We start from the raw sequence: 20,788 nt of genomic DNA, 5'->3' as shown, positions 1-20,788 counted from the left end.
CATTTATTTAAGAGAGAGAGCCCGAGACAGCAACAGAGATAGTGAGAGAGAGCCCAAGCAGAAAAGAGAGGGAGAAGCAGATCCCCCGCTGAGCAGGGAGCCGGCCACGGGTCTTGATCCCAGGACCCCAGGATCTGGGGTCAGACCTGAGCCGAAGACAGAAGCCACCCAGGTGCCCCTCAGTCAAGCCTTCAGATGACTGCAGCCTCAACTGACGTCTGACTTACCTGAGAGCCCTAGGCAGAACCACCCAGAATTTCTGACCCACAGAAACTATGTGAGATAATCACTGTTTATTGTCATTTAAGTCACCAAGTCTTGAGCAATTTGCTACATAGGGATCGATCACATTGCCTCTGGGCTCCTCGGATTCTTAGCAAAGCCCGCATCCAGGCCATGTGCTTTGCGTCCCTCTGAATGATACCTCATTGCTAGCCCCAGAGTGGACTTCCTCCTGGGCTTCGGTTGCGTTCCTTCCACTCCCCAAAGATATGGGCTTCCTCTGAGCTGGGTGAACCCTCTAATGGGCCTTTGTAGGCCTAGAAGGAAGGGTGGAGCCATTGATTCCTTTAAAAGCAACAGGAGCTGATGTTTTGGCCATGCCATCTGCCATCTTCCTTCTCACACGAAGCAGGAATGGGTACCAACCAAAGTGGCCATTGTGGAGACTCTCTGGTTTTTTTCTGGCTTCTGAGACAATGTCTTCCTGAAGCCCTGACTTAGCTTCTACATGAATAGCTATTTGGGAATTTAGAAATTTCCCATTTTAGCCACTAAGTAGTAGAGAGGCCGGGGGAGGGGGAGAGAGGGAGAGAGAGAGAGAGAGAGAGAGAGAGAGAGAGGTGCTTGCACCTCCCTAAACTCATAGCAGCAATCTTAAGATCCTAAATAATTCCTTATAACTCCACCCCTGGGTCTTGGGAGCTAGACAGTGCTGTGGAGACTAGGCTCATCCTCCAAAACTCAGTTTGTATGCCAGCTTGGAAAGGATTTTTTGGGCTTCTCTAGTCTGGCAACCGGGGTAGATGCCATTGAAATTCCTTTCTTTCCTAAAAAGAGGCTCAATATTTCAGAAATTCATCCTGAGATAAGGGTATTAGAGTGGCTGTATTAAATTCCTAGAGCTGCTGTAAAAAAAATGCCACAAGCTGGATTGCTTTCAATAACAGAAATTTATTCTTGGGCAGCCCCGGTGGCTCAGCGGTTTAGTGCTGCCTGCAGCCCGGGGTGTGATCCTGGAGACCCTGGATCGAGTCCCACGTCAGGCTCCCTGCGTGAAGCCTGCTTCTCCCTCTGCCTGTGTCTCTGCCTCTCTCTCTCTCTCCTCTCTGTGTATACTCATGAATAAATAAATAAAATCTTTAAAAAAAAAAATCAGTGTTCATTATTAAAAAAAAAAAAAAAAAAAAAAAAAGAAATTTATTCTTTCACAGTTCTGGAGGCTTAGAAGTCCAAAATCAGGGTGTCAGCAAGACCACACTTTCCTGAAGGTTCTGGGGAAGAATGTATTCCATGCCTTACTCTTAGCTTCTAGTGTTACCTCCACTCATTGACATTTCTTGGCCGACAGCTCTACAACTCCGGTCCCCATTTCTGTCCTTACGGCATTCTTCCTTCACACGGAGTTGCCAAGCAGATCCAACAGCCTTTGTCTCAGGATGACCTGGTTCTAGCCCTGGTCTAGGGTTAGTATTCAGTCTTCAAGCAGATATAGGCTACTCTGAATTCTAAGACATCCTGGGTGAGCCCCACAAATAGCCAATACTGATCATGAACCACAGTTGTACACCAGCATTGCTCCTCTATAATTCAATTTCTACTGAGAGCCCCTATCATTTGGAGGGGCAAAATTTCATTTCACTTAAGTTGGTTTCCTCATGCTTTACCTAAATTGTATCTAAGTTCTAAGGGGTCTTGCATTAGGTCCCCAGAGGGGATGAATGTCCCCTTGCTTGTCGTCTCTGCACATCAGCATCTCTGAGACATTGGCACAGCCTGGCACAGTGGGGTTCGCCCTTGTTCCCATCTGTAGAATGTCTTTGGGTCCAAAGGTGTGTCACATTGGAGCATGCAGGAAATGTTTTACTGCTCCCATCCACAAATGGAGCAATGGAAGCTCTAAGGTTGTCTCTTCTATTTCCATGTTGTTTTGAAACATGTTTCTGAGACACATCAGGGTCTGGGGCACGGGGTCTCTCTCTAAGGACACATATTACCTATACTTGTAATACTCCTTCTCCCCCTCTACAAGCCTAGAGATTCTTTATTTAGTCTGGGAACAAGGAATCCTGTCTTACTCATGCAGGGGAGGAAAAAATTTTCCCCTCTACCCTCTTAGTTCTTATACAGGGACCATGTAAATTATTATTTTTTTAAAATATTTTATTTATTTATTCATGAGAGACATAGAGAGAGAGAGGCAGAGACACAGGCAGAGGGAGAAGCAGGCTCCATGCAGGGAGCCCGATGTGGGACTTGATCCTGGGTCTACAGCATCAGGCCCTGGGCTGAAGGTGGGGCTAAACCACTGAGCTATCCGGGCTGCGCTGGGACTATGTAAATTAAATTGACAAAAAACAGATTAATAAGAGAATAGAGTTTATTTACACATGCAACACACATACATGCCAGAGAATTCAGTGATAAGTAAGTAACTCATAGGAGGTGTTAGAATTTAGGGCTTATATATACAGCCTTAACAGGTAAAGAGGAGTGGGGAGAGAGGCACTCACAGGAAGTTAAATGATTTTTTAGAAAGATAAAAAATGTTTGGGTTCTGGGGATCCCTGGGTGGCTCACCGGTTTGGAACCTCCCTTTGGCCCAGGGCGCGATCCTGGAGTCCCGGGATGGAGTCCCACGTCGGGCTCCCAGCATGGGACCTGCTTCTCCCTCCTCCTGTGTCTCTGCCTCTCTCTCTCTCTCTCTCTCTCTCTCTCTCTCTCTCTCTCTGTCTATCATAAATAAATAAATCTTAAAAAAAAAAGTTTGGGTTCTCAGGCGAACAAACAAGGTAAAAAAGCTGTAATAATGCTTGTCTATACAGTTATGAGTGGTCTTTCTGTCTCTTTCAGGGCTATAAAATTTCCCTGGAGAAGGAATTTAGGGTGGGTTTTGTTCTTGTTCTCCCTTCCGGGAGCAAATCTTCCCTGAAAAGTGATTTATGGCAGCCTTATTTCTTAGATGTTGTTGCTTTTAGTCACATAAGAAAGTTCTGAGAAGGCTGTTTTTCTGCAACTGTTGAATCTCAAAAGTCTTCAGCTTAAAATAGTCTTTATACTAAGTGGCATATTTTGCGGTGGGAAATTCTGATCCCCCTCACTCGGCATTAGGTATTCTTACAAATCTATCGTTCTCGTGTTGAGTTCTCTCTGAGGGCTAGATGTGAGACTTAAAAGCCTACAAGTAACTCTTTTTTCCTTTGTTTTTTCCTAAGTGAACTTTTCCTGAAGGAATGAACGTCAAATAGCTTTGATGACTAAATGTGACCAAAAAAATGCAAGGACAGAGTCAAGTATTGGTTAATATTTCAAAAACTGACCCTACCATGCATAGTCCATATCAGCACACCTTCTCAGCAATTCTGTGAGAAGGGGTTTATTATCCGTTTTGCAAATGAGGAAACCCACAGTTAGGACTTGACAATTAGAAGGTAAATTTGAATCCACATCTGTCTGATTCTAGACTGTGTCACCCTGTACTATGTACAGGCATTGGGAAGTGTAACCCGAAGGCTCCAAGCCTGGGGTTGGAAATGAGGTCAGCCTGGGGGTCCAAATGAGGTCACGTTAGCACTTACCCAGGTCACCCTTCACTTGTTCACAGGATCTCAGACCCTTCAAAATGTCTCCCAAGAAGATTCGCGTAGATGCTCAAGAACAAGTTTACTGGGTATCGCTGCCAGCTGGTGTCTCCTCCTCGGCAAGGAGAACTGCCCCATAACTGATGCTCGCGCTGCCTGCTGTGCCACGAATAATGAGGTCCTTTCTCTCTGACCCAGCAGTCTCAGCATCTGGGAAGCACTAAGGGGCTCACTTCTCAGCTTGTAAGGAGGAGAAAATCAAATCGCAGAGCTGACACCCGGCGCAGGCTGGAGGCCAGGTACTAGGTGGCAGCCACATGGGGCCGCTCGGAGCCCAGGCTAAGCTGGTTGCTGCAGCAGCGGCTGGAATAAGAGGCAGGTGAAGCCAGAGGAATCAAAGACGTACCGACATGTCCCTTCCATGTTTCTCTCTCCCCAGATCTTGTGCAGCCACCCTCCCGGCTCAACTCTCCGCTGAGAGTGAGTGAAGACTGCAGCCCTCCAGCAAGACCTCCATTGACCTGTGGCCACTACACCCACCCATACGAACATGTTACTCTGGCGACAGAACAGCCAACTCTCCTCCTTCTCAAGATCTATCCCTCCTTTCCTCTGTGTGTGTGTGTGTTCCTAATGTTCCTTCACCACTGGACCCTCTCCACGGGCACGTGAACATGCCCCAGCCCATCATAGCCACACACTCCTCACTCCCCACTTCCTTTCAATCAAAACTAAACTTCCCCACATTGCTGTCCATACAACCACTTCCTTTCTCTCTCCTCCTAACTCATTCCAGAACCACTCCATTCGGAATTCTGCTCACACTGCACCCAATCCACTTTTACTGGGGTCACCTAAGACCTCAAAGTTGCTAATTCCTGGAGATGGTTATCAGTTTTTATCTCAACTAAATTTTCAGTAAAATTTAGTATTTGCTTGCTCCTTCTTAGAACAGTCTCACTCTTGGCTTCCAAGGCACCATACCTGCTGATTTCCCTCCTACCTCTCTGTCCTGCCCTCCCCCTCTCTCCTCTGCAGTGTGTTCTTCTCCGGTAGCCATTCACTATGTCCTCAGGCCTGCTAGGACCTTTGTAGGACAGGAAATCTTACCATATCCTCAGCTTTAAGCACCAGAAATAGATGTGAATTACACATTTCAGGTGTTATATAAATACATTAAATCCTTATATTTATTTCCTGTCCACTTGTATATAACAAGGCAGCACATTTTGGGGCTCCTCGATGGCTCAGTCTGTTGAGCATCTGACTCTTCATCTCCGTTCAGGTCTTGATTTCAGGGTTGTGAGTTCAAGCCCCGCCCTGGGCTCCACGCTGGGTGGGGAACCTACTCAAAACAAACACACAAGCCAAAACCAACACCAAAACAAACAAACAAACAAAAAAGCAAGCAGCATATTTTACTCAAAATAAATGGGCTTTAGACTCTGATCTGGATATAAATTCTGACTTTTTCCCACTTACTGTCAGAATCCCCTTGGGAAGCATCAACTGCCCCATCTCAGGTGCTTCCTCTATAGAAGGGGGCATACCATCCCCTTATTAGGCAATCTAGAACTCTACACAATCCCTTCCTTTTTTCCTTCTAAATTAGATTATCACTTACTCCCTTTCTGAAGAATAGAGTCAGAGTCCAGTCTCTAGAGTCAAGTGTCCTGGGTTCAAATCCTTCCTCTGCCTCATTCTTTCTCTCTGACCTTGGGCAAATTACTCAATTTCTTTAAGTTTCAGGTTCCTTCATCTGTAAAATAGGCATAATAATAGCATCTACCTCATAGAATTGTTGAAAGGATTAGATGAAATGTTAAGTGCCTAGCATAGAACCTAGCCCATAGGTTAACTTAGAAATATTATCTCATACGTTTAGGCAGTCATATTTCAGTTTTTTTTTTAAAGCAATTCCATTGTGATTTTACATGAACCACATGAAATTGCTGACATTTTTTTTTTTAATTTACGATAGTCATACAGAGAGAGAGAGAGAGGCAGAGACACAGGCAGAGGGAGAAGCAGGCTCCATTCACTGGGAGCCCGACGTGGGATTCGATCCCGGGTCCCCAGGATCGCGCCCTGGGCCAAAGGCAGGCACCAAACTGCTGCACCACCCAGGGATCCCTCAGTTTTGATTACTTGCAACTCTAGAACTGTCCCCAGACAAGACGTAATTTAGAGGTGATGAATGAAATTGAATAGCTCAAGTAAGTTGGCACACGTTTTACTAAGGTTAATAATAGAATAAGTTAGACTCCTGAGTGTGACTCACAAGAGTATCTTAATCCAAAACTCAGACATTTGATGCCTGTAATTGGAACTTTTTTTTTACATATAATGATAAGTTAACCTATTAATTTTATTTATTTAAGTAAGCTCTACGCCTAATGTGAGGCTCGAGCCCATGACCCCTAGATCAAGTCAAACGCTGTACTCACTGAGCCAGCAAGCCACCCCAATAAGCCAATATTTTATTTTATTTTTTTTAAAGATTTTATTTATTTATTCATGAGAGAGAGAGGCAGAGACACAGGCAGAGGGAGAAGCAGGCTCCATGTCGGGAGCCTGACGTGGGACTTGATCCTGGGTCTCCAAGATCATGCCCTGGGCTGAAGGCAGGCACTTAACCACTGAGCCACCCAGGAATCCTTTTTTTTTTTTTTTTTTTTTTTTAAAGAATAAGCCAATATTTTAGAGTGAGGGTGGAGGAAGCTAATAGCCTGTGAATTTAACATGTTTACCTTTACACCCCAAAGTATGTGTTATTAGTAGTGCTGTCCTTAACTAACGTCCAAGCTATAATAAAGACCCAACACATCCAAAGATCACATGATTCCTTGATACTGCTCCTACATTCCTCCTCACCTAGAGCCCCGGTACCATAGGAGGCATAAATGGGAAAGGTGTTTTGAAAGGCAAAGACAGGGACACCTGGGTGGCTCAGCGGTTGACGGTCTCCTTTGGCTCAGGGCGCAATCCCAGGGTCTGGGATCGAGTCCCTCATCGGGCTCCTGCTTCTCCCTCTGCCTGTGTCTCTGCCTCTCTCTCTCTGTGTCTCTCATGAATAAATACATAAAATCTTTAAAAAAAAAAAGACAATTCTGGAGAAAGTGACTTGAGGGGAGAATGGATGCTGGGATCATCCCAGGTAAGGTCTCTCTTTAACAGCCTTTCTAGAAAAGCTCTGATTTTTTTTTTCTTTTCTTTAAATAGGCTCCAAGCCCAGCATGGAGGCCAGCTCAGGGCTTGAACTCACATCCTGAGATCAATATCTGAGTTGAGAGCAAGAGTGGGACATTTAACCGGCTGAGTCACCCAGGTGCCCCCCCCCCTTTTTAACTTGTCTTTAAATACCTGAAATTTTGTCATCGAAATGAAAAAAAAATATTTTGGACAGACTAAATAGTCACATGTGAACAGAGGTGCCTGAGTGGCTCAGTCAGTTAAGCATCAACTCTTGGTATTGGCTCAAGTTGTGATGTCAGGGTCATGAGATGGGCTCCTAATAGGGCCCATGTCAGCCTCAGTGGGGAGTCTGCTTGAGATTCTCTCCCTTTGGGCCTCTCCCACTCACACTTATGCTTTCCCTCTCTAAAATAAATGAATAATTCTTTTTTTTTTAATTTTTTTTATTTATTTACGATAGTCACACACACAGAGAGACAGAGAGAGGCAGAGACACAGGCAGAGGGAGAAGCAGGCTCCATGCACCGAGAGCCCGACGTGGGATTCGATCCCGGGTCTCCAGGATCGTGCCCCGGGCCAAAGGCAGGCGCCAAACCGCTGCGCCACCCAGGGATCCCTAAATGAATAATTCTTTAAAAAAATAGTAGGGAGGCTTGGGTGCCTCAGTGGTTGAGCGTCTGCCTTTGTTCTTACACACTTCTTCCATGAGACATAAACAACTGCCCCCTTTTCTTGCTTTCTCTCCTTTCTTATCAAAATGACCAGTTTAGGGATGCATGGGTGGCTCAGTGGTTGCGTGTCTGCCTTCGGCCCAGGGCGTGATTCCGAGGTCCCGGGATCAAGTCCCACATCGGGCTCCCTGCATGGAGCCTGCTTCTCCCTCTGCCTGTGTCTCTGCCTCTCTCTCTCTCAATCTCTGTGTGTGTGTCTTTCATGAATAAGTAAAATCTTTAAAAAATAAAAAATAAAATAAAATAGTACCTGTGAATAGGTGTCCTCTCCTCCTCACTAATGGTTAAAAATAGCTAAAATGAGGGATGGTGGAGATAGTAGAGAAAATAGATGATAGTCTCCAAATGTAAGTGAAACTGTCATTTACTACGATCTGCACACAGGATGGAGAAAAAGATGAGGTTCAATTCTCTTATTACCTTAAAATTATAAGCTTAAATAATTTTGTGGTAATAAAAAACTTTATTCAGAACAAATATGTGGAACTAGTATAATAAATTGAGGAAGCCATAAAGACTTTTTTTTTCTTCCCTGTTAACTATTTTCCTCTGTGGTTCAAAGATCTCTTGAGACACAGGGGAGCATGTAGGCAGGGGTGTCCTGTAATATGGGCGCCATGAGAAGGGTCATCAAGTGACCCATGGGAACCAACGGGCATGGGCTACAGACTTCATGGAATAATTTTTAAAAATTGAGATATTAAATAATTAATGACAAATTGAAATATAATTTACATGCAATAAAATGCATACATTTTGGGGCTCCTGGGTGGCTCAGGCCTGCTTCTCCCTCTCCCTTTACCTGTCACTCCCCCTGCTTGTGCTCTCTCTTATCTTTCTGTCAAATAAGTGAATAATATTAGAATCTTAAAAAAATAAAATGCATACATTTTAAGTGTACTGTTCAATGAGTTTCCAAGATATGGAACATTTCCATCAATTCCAGTAGCTGGTGTGCTTCCTCGTCTAGCTAACAGTACCACCCCAGGGACTGGCAAGAGATAGATGGCTCAGTTAAAACTAGATAATTTGAGAAGAGGGATTATTTATAAAGGCGTGGGCATAGTGTGGGGAAAGCACAAGATGGTTCCCTGTAGCAATGCCAGTGAGCTGTTACCACTCCTAGACTGGAAGGGCGGAGGGAGAGGCCGTTCCCAGACCCAGGAAGGAGAGGCTGTGTGGGGAGCTATGACTCAGTGGAGAGGTGCAGCCAGCGGCCAGCTGGGGGGGGGGGGGAAATCCTGCAGAGGGGTGCGGGAGAGAGGTCCTCCAATCATACTCCCCTGTCCCTCTTAGTCCTGCTAACTATAATCCAACCAGAAGTCAGAGGGTAGGCGAGGCCCCTTACAGGTTATCTTCTCAGGGCCTTCCTAGGACAAGAGTGAAGAGTAAAATCTGGAGGGGAAATCAGAAGATGTGTTATACTAATAAGTGAGTTTAAGGAAAAAGTAAGCAGACCTCTTGTGGGAGGAAGGTTTTTTTGGGGGGGTGGCGAGTGGGGAGGAAAGGCCATTGCAAACTCAGCAGTTTCTCGGGCCCCATGATTTGTGTGTGTTAACTACAGGTGCAAGCAACATAACTGCAGTGTCTTCAAACGACACACACATTGTTACATAGTCAAAAGCTGGGCACCGCTTCGCTACATTTTCTGCTTGGGGGGCTCACCAGCTGCAATCGGGGTGTTGGCCGGGGCTGGGTTCTCGTTCAGAGGTTCCACTGAGGGCAGGATCTACTTCCCTGCTTCCGTGGTTGTCGGCAACACACAGTCCCTGCAGCTACCCTGTAATACCCGGAGCCTCGGTTTTGCCGCCTCTTGGTTCAGCGCTGTTCCCAGCTCCCGGAGGCCGCTCACACTGCCAGCGACGTGAGTTTCCCCAGTATGGTTTCACACACTTCGCCAGAACAGCCAACCTGAGAAGCCAACAAGGTGCAGCGGGTCTGGAGGGTGCTGTTGGGCAAGAAGTGGCGATGCCAGGGGGCCCTGCAGGTGACAGATCTCAGGAAACCATCAGCAAGCTTCACCTTTACAAGGTGAGGGCTCCTATGGGGCAGAGACCTCCTGGGCCCAGATCTGGGAACCAACAGGGCCAGGCATTAGCATCGCAGGGGGAGGCAGGGAGATGCAGGGGAGGCAGGTGGGGAGGAAAGGTGAGAAAATCACAGTCTAGTGGTGGTGACTTTGGGAGGGAATCCCCTTAGAAAGCAGAGGCTTTCCCCTTAGCAGCAGCCACTGTGATTGAGGGAGAGGAAGCAGTTGGAGGCAAGAGACTGCCAGAAACAGAATGGGATTGTAGTTTATATGGGAAAATAAGACTAACCAGGATATTTGGGGGGGGGGGCAATGAGGGGTGACTTGCATCATAAAACTTCAGTAATCAAATCAGTGTGCAATGACCAGAACAGGAAATCCAGATACAGACCCTAATATGTTTAGCACGTGGTAAGTAGGCATCTCAGATTAGTCACAATAATGGGCTTTTTAAAATGTGATGGGAGGGAGTCTGGTGGCTCAGTCAGGAGAGCATGAAACTTTATCTCAGGGTCATGTGTTTAGGCCCCACATAGGGTGTAGCGATTACTAAATAAACAAACATACAAAAAAACTTAAAGAAATGGTGATGGGAGGGGTGCCTGCAAGGCTCAGGCCTTCAGCTCAGATCATGATCTCCGGATCCTGGGATCAAGGCCCACGTCTAGCTCCCTACTCAATGGAGAGCCTGCTTCTCTCTCTCCCTCTGCACAACTACCCCCAACACTTGTGTGCTCTCTCCCTCTCTCTAAATAAAATCTTAAAAAAAAAAAAAAAAAAAACAAAAAACAGTGATGGGAAAACTGAATAGACAATGGGGGAAAGAAGTTGGACCATACTTTCTGCTTACACCGGGTTAAGCATCAAATGAGTTAAACATTCCAATATAGGACATGCACACACGTTTGGGGGGGAAAAGGGGAACACTGTGGAGAAAATCCTTTTAACAAAAAGGAAAATCAATATTCATTTTTTAAAATGGTTGAAAAATTAAATTATATAAAGATAAAATATTTCGGCATGGCAGGAAAAAAGCCTATTAAAGTCAAATGACAAATTGGTGTAAAAATGTAAGATTAACACTCAATAGCTAAGACCTCAATGGACAGTTCTGTTGGTGGTCATGTGATCAATGATTCGCAAAGCAAACTGCCAAGCTCACGCAGGCCCGGGTGAGAGTACTGACTGTGTTGGCAAGGGTTTACTGGCAGCAGACCCCCGCCGATTAGCTGACTTCCAAAGCATAGGGCTGCCACGGATTGGTTGGCTTTCAGAGGTGTGGTCAATGAGCCAAGGGTGTCCTTGATTGATTAGACAGGCTTATAACCTGCTCTGGTAAGGTTACTTGTTACCATGGCTATGGAACAATCAATCTTTCTCTCAGAGTGTGTGTGGGGGGGACTGTCGTATTCCTGTTGGGAAATTTCTTTGTAACTTATTACAGAGAAAGAGTCAATCTTCCCAATACATAAAGAGCCCCTAGAAATTGAGAAGAAAAATCCAACAGTTCAATAGAAAAATAAGAATGCAAACAAAAAATACTGTTCTTAGAACATTAAAATGAAAAAAAGAAAACCCGTCTCGACCTCATTCAAAATAAGTGTTTTCTATAGTAACTGCTCTTCAGACTCTGGAGAAAAATGCAAACCACATTCCATAAAATGAAGGTAAAATGTCAAAATAACTTTTTTCTCTCCCTCCATCAAAATAACTTTTTGACATTTAAAAACAATTTAATGCAAAAGCCACCAAACTTAGAATAAATGGGACGCCTGGGTGGCTCAGTGTCTGCCTTTGACTCAGGGCATGATCTCAGGGTCCTGGAATCGAGTCCCTCATCCGACTCCCTGCAGTGACCCTGCTTCTCCCTCTACCTGCGTCTCTGCCTCTCTCTCTGTGTCTCATGAATAAATAAATAAAATCTTAAAAAAAAAAACCTTAGAATAAATGTTTTGGAAAAAATATGATACTCAAAGATGTTTAAGGATTTTTTTTTTTTTAAAGATTTTGATAGAGAGAGGGATAGTGACAGAGATAGTGAGAGCAGGCTCCTGATGTGGGGTTGGATCCCAGGACCCTGGGATCATGACCTGAACCAAAGGCAAACACTTAACTGACTGAGCTACCCAGGTGCCCCAAGAATTTTTTAAGCCAAGGAAAAGTGGTATGATTGGGTTCAGCTCTCATTTTTTTGGTTTCTTGTGCTATTATGTAGCATTAAAATTGCTGCTTCTCTTCCCTCCCTGCCCCTCGCCCCGCCCCCGCCCAAGACTTAGGTAATTAGGCCTCATCTATTTTTTGGTTTGTGACCTGCTCTTATCAGCAGCCCCCCCCCCCCCCCCGCAAATCTCTTATTTTTGTAAGCCAGTTACATTAATGTAATTTTTAGCTTTATGCAAATAAAAGCTTTAAATAAGCAGTTTGCTAAGCATTTGCCAATAGAAGGAATCAAGTAATCTTTTTGTCTACAAGATGCTTTTGCTAACAGTCATTCTTGAAATCCTGAGATTTTTTAAGTTTCCAATTCAGTAAATTCAGAATACAGTTGTATAAACCACAGCAGTCCTAGCTCTTTGGAAGTGGAACAATTCTCTCACACATTAAAACCAAATGATTAGATTCTTAGTGCCTCTTGCTAAAATTATACAATTCCTCTGTCATCGGACGTTTTTGTAATCTAGGTTTACTCTGGAGAGTTACTTCATGATGATCTACTTCAATTACTGAAATGCCCTCCTTTAAATTTTGTCCATGCGTTCTAATGCTATTATTACTGAGATGTACACAGAAATACATTCCAAGGAGTTCTGGGGATTTAGTGATGATGCCCGAGTCTTAATTTTCCAGACAAGAAACCTTAGAGTGGGGTTCTCAGCATCCCGTAGGCGAGGACCTGGGAGGCCTGCAGGGAGTCAGGACACTGGGGCCTTTAGGTGCGGAACTTTCTGAACTATCAACTCTGATCGAGACGGGGACGAGGTTAGGGGGGCAACAGAGACTGAATAGGTGGGAAGGTTACTTCCGTAGATCCTTAACACAGTTCTGCTTATCTGTATCTCAGCATCATTTCCCACACTTTATCTTGTCAGGGTAAGAGCTTCCCATGGTTTGGCCTTAGAAACTTCAAGGCATCTTAGTCCCAGAACCCACTGAGGGGCACCGGGTCTGGTGTGGTTCTCCCCGCTTCTCTCAGCCCCAAGCCCACTGTCCCAAACTCTGCAGGTCCATACAAGACGCCTCCTGGGGCTCTACTCGGCTCCTCTGTCAGTGAGCTTGCCCCTGGGCTCTATCCTAAGTACTGGGAAGAAAGGGGATCCCTGTGGTATTACCCCAGCAATGGCACTTGGCTCCAGCTTCCAAATTCCTTCAACTCCTCTAGGACTAGACTCACTGGACCCCTCAGAGCACCAGCAGCATTTAAGAGGTCTCTTCCTCAAAGGTCTGAACACCAACTCCACATGGCTCACCCTCCTCCACCTCCTAAGTGCCCCATTTTGTGACCCTAACTCTTTCCTCCTGTTTGCCTCTTTGAGGGCAGTAGCCACTTCCTGCAGTTGCCCTCTTTGGGTTATCTCGGGCTCCTTCTCTTTGTCTCCCACACCTGCCTAACCCATTCCCTACCCTGTATGCCCTCTGTTGAAATACTGATTGCAGGGTTTTTTATAACTGGACCTTGATCACTACACATCGGTCCAGTAGAAACTGAGCAGTGGGTGCGGTTCTCCTCCTCGGCCTGGGACTCAGGAAAGTGTGTGGCCAGTCAGTCTAACCTGCAGTAAAGAGCAGACACACAAACTTAGAGGGACTGAAGAGATGGAGAGGAGTGACACAAAAAGTGGAGACCCAGTGTATGATCCCCAGCTGACAGTTTCCTGAATTGAACTATTTCCAGGGACAGAGCCTAACTGTGGCAATCTGGGACGACAAAAGCAAAGTTGAAGAGAAAGGTTTAAGTAAAATGTAGAGTCCCCTCAGCTGGAACTCAAGGTTCATGTTGCTCCAAGTCCTGCCAAGACAAGGCGAGATATTCTGGGGGAAAAGAAGTCAGACTCAACATTTAGTCCTAATTTTTTTTTTTTTTTTTTAATGATAGTCACAGAGAGAGAGGCAGAGACACAGGCAGAGGGAGAAGCAGGCTCCATGCACCGGGAGCCCGACGTGGGATTCGATCCCGGGTCTCCAGGATCGCGCCCTGGGCCAAAGGCAGGCGCCAAACCGCTGCGCCACCCAGGGATCCCTAGTCCTAATTTTTTATTAAGACTTTTATGCAGGAATAATGGGCAAACATACAGAGGTTGCTCAACTCTCAGCTTTTCCGTCTCAAAGTTTTTAGTGTTTCTCACACCCTAGGTTTCAAACCTTTAGTGTTCTCACTCCAACTGTGAGCAGGGATTTGCAGAAGCCACTAGGGATTTCTGAGGATTAGTTTGCTCTGGGGCGAAGGGCTCTTGTGACCTGGGGGCTTTACAGGCAGAGGTCTCTTGCGATAGAGCTACAGACACACCGGGCAGAGGCGAGTGGCGTCTTCAGCAGTAGACAGATAATTGCAGCTTATTGGACGGCACATCTGGAGACTCGTGGGAGCACAAAAATCACTGGAGGAAGTGAGACTCTTCCAGAAGTGAGACTGGTAGAGCAGTGGGGGCAGACAATAGCCAGGGGGAGGAACCATCACTTACTCTGGTTCTTTTTAATGAAGGCCTGTGCCAGGTGCTTACCTCTTGATAGCAACAGGGTTGGTGATATTGATTCCCATTTACAAAGTAAGAAAGGGAGGTATTGATGGGGCACCCGGGTGGCTCGGCGGTTGAGTGTCTGCCTTCAGTCCAGGGCGTGATCCTGGAGTCCCGGGATCGAGTCCCATGTCGGGTTCCCTGCATGGAGCCTGCTTCTCCCTCTGCCTGTGTCTCTGCCTCTCTCTCTGTCTCTCATGAATAAATAAACAATAAAATCTTAAAGGGGGGGAGGGGAGTAATGAAAGGTTAAGTAGTTCACCTAAGATCATGCAAGCAGAGACCAAATTAAGTAGGCAATCTAGAAGTGCATCCATGGTTCAGTCTGGTAAGTGTCCAGCTCTTGATCTCAGGTCTTGATCTCGGGGTCCTGAGTTCAAGCCCTGTGCTGGGCTCCACACTGTTGTGGAGACTACTTAAAAGACAAAAAACAAAAACAAAAACAACCCTAACATTCTTAGCCCACAGCCTTATGAAAACAGGCAGTATGCAGATTTGGCACCTGGGATGTACTTTACGGAACCCTGTGCTAGAGCTCAGTGGGCTCCCTTCCCCTGGTAGGTCATGAATGCTTTGGTCTCCTCAGCAGTGGGAGCCTGATGACAACTCTCCCTGCTCTGCAGTTTTTCAGCCTTTTAGCCTCTGCCCTGAGCAGTTTCAATACTCTGCCATTATCTTGATGGGAAAATTGGCCTTGTGTCTGATGAACCCGCAAGTGTCCAATATCGTCATTCCAATTCATCAGAAGGCCAAAGCGCACCACTTGCTGCTCACTGGCAGCAACCCTGACTCTTGGCCTGCATTCAGAACAGGCAAAACTACCAGCAAAACCACGTTTTGGCTGCAAATATCAGTTCATTTTGCATAGACTCCCTTCTCTAGAATCTTAGCCCCAATTTTAGTCTTCATTGTTTCAGGAGCTCTCTGGCGCTGTTCAGTCGGCAAGCTTATATTTTTATTAGGCTTTTCTCATTGCTTTTAGCCAGAAATGTAGCTGCGATGCTACCTAGAAAGCATAGATCTTGCTTTTTAAATAATTTAAAAATAGTACCTTAAAGCTAAATACATTCAAATCAACTCACAATGCTTGTGTTTTTTCCACACTGAAAAAAACCTTCCTTCCTGAATTATGATTAAAATTTAAAGGCAAAATATGCCCTTTAGAGTGGTACAGATTGAGAATAATAAGCTCCTTTTATTTTGCAATGTATGTTTTTAGTTTGTTGTTTTTTTTTTTTTTTTTTTTTAAGTAATCTCTAATATCTAGTGTGGAGCTCAAACTCAACCCCGAGACCAAGTCTCACATTCTTCCACTGAACCAGCTAGGTGTCCCTATCCTGCAACATTAAAAAAAAAAAAAAAAGGATTTATTGATTTGAGAGTGTGAGGGTAGAGATAGGGGCAGAGGGAGGGAAAATCCCAAGCCCACTCCCTGTTGAGTGCAGGGCCCATTGCAGAGCTTGATCCCAAGAACCCAAGATCATAATAACCAGAGATAAAATCAAAAGTTGGTCGTTCAACCAACTGAGCCATCCAGGCGCTCTTATCTTGCAACATTTTAAAAACATTTAAATTTGGGGATGCCCAGGTAGCTCAGTGGTTGGGCACCTTCCTTTCAGTCCAGGGTGAGATCCTGAAGTCCCGGGATAGAGTCCCACATTGGGCTCCCTGCATGGAGCCTGCTTCTCCCTCTGCCTAGGTCTCTAATGAACAAACAAAATTTAAAAAGGATACGTTTTAGAAACAATGTATTCTGATAAATTATGTGCTGATTTCAAGACTTAAAAAAAAATATATATAGGGATGCCTGGGTGGCTCAATGGTTGGGTGCCTGCCCTCGGCTCAGGTCATGATCCTGGGATCCAGGATCGAGTCCCGCATGGGCTCCCTACATGGAGCCTGCTTGTCCCTCTGCCTGTGTCTCTTGTGAATAAATAAATAAAATCTTTAAAATTAAATTTTCACTAGATAATATATTCAATATGATTGAAAATTCAAAAAGGATAAAAGAAAATTGAGTAAAAAGTCATTATTCCACCCCTATCTTCTAGCTGTGCAGTTTGTCTCCCTGCTGGCAACATTTACTCCTTCTCTTTCTAGACATTTTATTGCAAATACATATGTTTATCTTTTCATATCAGTAGTTTTAACTGTTAAGTGCTATATATTACCATTCACTATACCATCATTTACTATCTAGTGATGTGACAATAACATTGTTTCTAAGCTTATGATTATAAACAATGCCATACAAAAAATGTCTTGTACCTGTCATTCTACACACATGTAAAGACAGTTTTAGGAAATTCCTAGAGATAGAACTGCCAAATTGGGAATTGGGATTTTAAATTTTCTATTGATACCAAGCAACAGTCCCTATTTCCCCCACACTCTTGCCAGGATTAAAACATACCTACATACACAAAACAAAAAAGGGGCTTACTTTAACTAATTTGAAGGAGAGAAAAATTTATAAACATTAGTATAAGTGACGCATAATTATGCATCTTTTCACATATTTTTCCTTTCCTGGGAACTATGTTTCTTGAGAACATTTCTAATTTTCCTTTTGAATTATTAGTCATTTTCATAATGTATCAGCAGATACTTTAAAGGAAACAAGCTCTTTGTGATTAATTGCATCTACATCTCCACGCCCCACTCTTCATTTGCTATGTGCCATGTCTCCCAATTTTCCATTATGGTAGTAGTTCTTGTTATACAGAACTTTTTATTTTCATGTAGTTAATTTTTATTTTTTAATTGTGGTAAAATACATGTAGTAGGCCATTTTAATTTTTATTATTTTAATTTTCAGATTCTCAACCTCTGCTCAGTTCCAGTGCTCCCTGAGAAGTTAAACATTCTCATCTCCCTCCACAAAAATGAGAGGAAAAAGTAGCAATACACTAACGATTGACACAAAGCATTTATTAGTTTCTAACAATAAGGCATATAAGCTAAGACTATCAGAAAAACTAATAGGGAAATCTTGAGGTCAGGAAAATTTCTTCACAGACAAGTTAAGTGGTTAAATGTGTAAATTCTATACGTCACACCATTTTTTTCCTCCTTTTTGGTCAAGGACTATTCCAGGAAATTTTAATTATACAACTGTTGAGGAGTTCCAACAGCGTCTACTCTAAAATGTAAAGTGAAATTGCTCTGAGAATAATACTGGTTTGATGAGAAGACAGATTTTATTGTATTTTGGACAAATTTGGTTAGTTTCTGACTAGATTTCAATCATTATTCAAAGGGCAATCACCTTTTTTTTGAGAAAGGGCAAATTAAACTTTAAATTAGCATCAGAATTCTACCCATAATTACCAAATCAATATTGAAATAGATGCCATTAAGTATGCAAACACTAACAGAATTTCAGTTACAAAATTTGGAGGGAAAAAAATCTTAATATGTACAGAAATATTGACAAATTTAAGCTAGAATTAGCTCTAGGACATTTTATTTTTATCTTAAAAGGATGGATAACTAGAGATCAGCAGAAATGCTGTTAAAACCGCTATTTGCCTAAAGTTGTTCATATTAATGAAAAACAGATTAATAGTCTCTAAGTTACATTTCACTAAATGAAATCACTGCCTTCTGATTTAACTTTCAGGGGTAAGACGGCAAAACCCAAGCATCAGACTTTGTTTTTCTGTACATAAACACGTATAAAAGTATCTATACAAATGATAATATAAGGAAATAAACACATGGTTATATTTCAGGTCCTACAACAAAAGATATATTTAACTCTCCTATAGTAAAGTCCCATTTTTTTTTCCTGGAATAGCAGATTAACAGAAATGTCAAATCCCCAAATTTCATGCAATTTAGCAATTGATTTTGATTTTGACACCAGTTACTATGGTGTGAAAAGCTATAAAACCCAAACGTTTTCCATGTCATTTAGCAAAGAAAGAAGAATGGAGAACCCTCTACCAAACTTTACCTGCTCCCCTGTCCTGGACCCAGTTTCTTATCATGCAGTCAGTTCCAATGCTTCCAAATCGTCAATTTGGTGCACCTCAACTCCTAACTCCTTTCGCATGAAGAGCCTAGTTTCCTGTCAACTAATACCTAATTTTCCAGGAAACTCTGATTTTTTCTGATTTCACACTGATCATAAACCATTTTATATAAAAGAAAATGCTATAACAGCTATAATAATTAAAGTGGAGATGAAAACTAGATTTTAGTGTCATGCAGGATGCATTTCAAGAGCTCTGCAAATATATGAGAAAGTAGCAAGAAAAATTACCCTGCCTGGATTCTTAACTACTCGTTACACTATGATCTTGCTTTGATTACTAGTTAGGACAAAAGGGAAGCAAAGGTCATAAAACATGCATTTTTAGGAAACAGAATGGCACTTGAAGATTTCTTGGGAGTTCACCAAGGCATTTTTATATCCATAAGGATTGTCAAACTTAGTACATCACAGTTATTAAAAAAGGAAAGGATTGGGACTCCTGCTTACTACTGAGTTTGGCAGAAATATATTTATATTCCTCCCTTGTAATCACACAGTCCTTTATAGACGATGAGTTTAACAATTATAAAGACTATGATAAAGAAGAGAGCTTCATAATCCAGCTTTACTAGATTATAAAATACTCCCTCTTCCCCATGAATTACTTTGTATACCTCTGGAACATCTGAAAAATACTTTTCTGTGACTTACTAGGCTGTAGGGAATGAGCACTTTTAGATACATTACAATTATCTCTAGAAGAATTTGGCATCTTTCTTCCATTAACTGAATGTTTCAACTGGATCTTGAAAGATGCCTGCCAATTTTCATTTTTGGAGCCTCTCCGAGATTTTGAATGCTCTAGATCAGTCTGTCTTTTGAAGTTCCTAGTTTTGGAATTCTTCCTCTGTCCATTTAGCAATTTGTCTGGAGGTGAAGATGTAGGACGTAACTGATACTCATCTGGGGATCCTTTTTGCCGGTTTGGCTTCATTTGTTCTTTATCTACTTCTTTCTGAAGCTGTAACGCTAATAACCTGTCCTGTTCTTCTTGTTTGTGTCTCTCAAAAAGTAAGCGTTCCAAATCTATCAGTTTTTGGGTAAAGTTGATTTCTGTTTCCTCTTGGTCTGAGGAAGCTTTGGGGAACTTTTTTCTTCTTTTGGCAGAAACGCATGGATCCCTGGATGCTTCAGATAAAGATTCCTGTTTTTTTCTTTTGGAAATATCTTTACTGATCGGTAGGCAAGACTCTTCATTTTCTGTCTCAACTGTATTACTTCCAATTATTTGTGTCATACCTGATATAGTGCACCCACTCTCTGTTTTGCCATAAGGCTTAACTGCAGCTTCTTCAGAGCAAGGAACTCTGGCTTCAGGTCCCTCATGATTTAGGACATGTAACTCTTTATCATGATTGGTTGTACTCATTTGGACTTTTCCTTCAAGGCACCATTCTCTACCATTGGCACGTAACTGAGGCATAGGTGACTCTAAAGACTTTTCACCCTGTTCTTGCATTTCAATGCGTATTTGTGGAGAAAGTGTTGGCATATCTTCCTCAATTTCTGTATCTTGCTGTGTAGGGCTCTTTACAACACTACTATCAGTTTCCTATAGAAAACAGAAAGAAACTGCATGAACCACGGGAAAAACAGCAAGTCATAATACAGAAGTCAAATTACAGTGATACTCTAGCTGACTTTTCACTATAGTCAGCATCACTACTAATAACTAATATTAATTTTTAATAGTATTTTTATTCTGTGTGCCAACTTAGATTAAGGAATTCCCTCCTTTTTACTCCCACGGAAACCTATAGGTTAAAGCCCACAAACTGGATTCTATGTATGGCAATGAAGCTGGCACCAGGACCTGACCTCTCTTTCACCTTATAAACTTCCCCTAGCCCAGAGTTTCTTTTTTTTTTTTTTAAAGATTTTATTACACACACACACACACAGAGAGAGAGAGAGAGAGAAGAGAGAGAGAGAGAGAGGCAGAGACACAGGCAGAGGGAGAAGCAGGCTCCACGCAGGGAGCCCCATGTGGGACTCGATCCCATGACACGGGGATCACACCCTGGGCTGAAGGCAGGCACTAAATCTCTGAGCCACCCAGGGATTTCCCAGCCGAGAGGTTTTTAAACCCCTTTTTGTGCCATGGACTCTCCACTTTTCACCATTTTGGTGAAACTTACAGACCTCTTCTGAATATTTTAAGATATAAAAATAAATATGTAGGATTACAAAGGGAATAATTTTTTATTTTTTTAAAAGATTTTATTCATAAGAGACAGATACACACACACACACACACACAC

General features: G+C 43.2%; 1 protein-coding gene across 3 annotated transcripts in view; it reads right to left on the bottom strand.

The window, feature by feature from the left end:
• Positions 1 to 17,398: 17,398 nt before the first annotated feature.
• The window catches only part of RNF168 (ring finger protein 168), a 31,247-nt gene continuing 27,857 nt past the window's right edge, over positions 17,399 to 20,788 (bottom strand). For all 3 annotated transcript variants that reach the window (XM_055316498.1, XM_055316499.1, XM_055316497.1), the window contains one exon: positions 17,399 to 20,079. In XM_055316498.1, the coding sequence (XP_055172473.1) occupies positions 19,129 to 20,079 (951 nt within the window). In that variant the 3' untranslated portion in view covers positions 17,399 to 19,128. The remainder of the gene's footprint in view (positions 20,080 to 20,788) is intronic.

The sequence above is a fragment of the Nyctereutes procyonoides genome, unplaced genomic scaffold, assembly GCF_905146905.1.
Source record: "Nyctereutes procyonoides isolate TBG_1078 unplaced genomic scaffold, NYPRO_anot_genome, whole genome shotgun sequence".
Taxonomy (NCBI): domain Eukaryota; kingdom Metazoa; phylum Chordata; class Mammalia; order Carnivora; family Canidae; genus Nyctereutes; species Nyctereutes procyonoides.
Note: the sequence above shows the minus strand (reverse complement) of the source record. Positions and strands in the feature narration are given on the sequence as shown.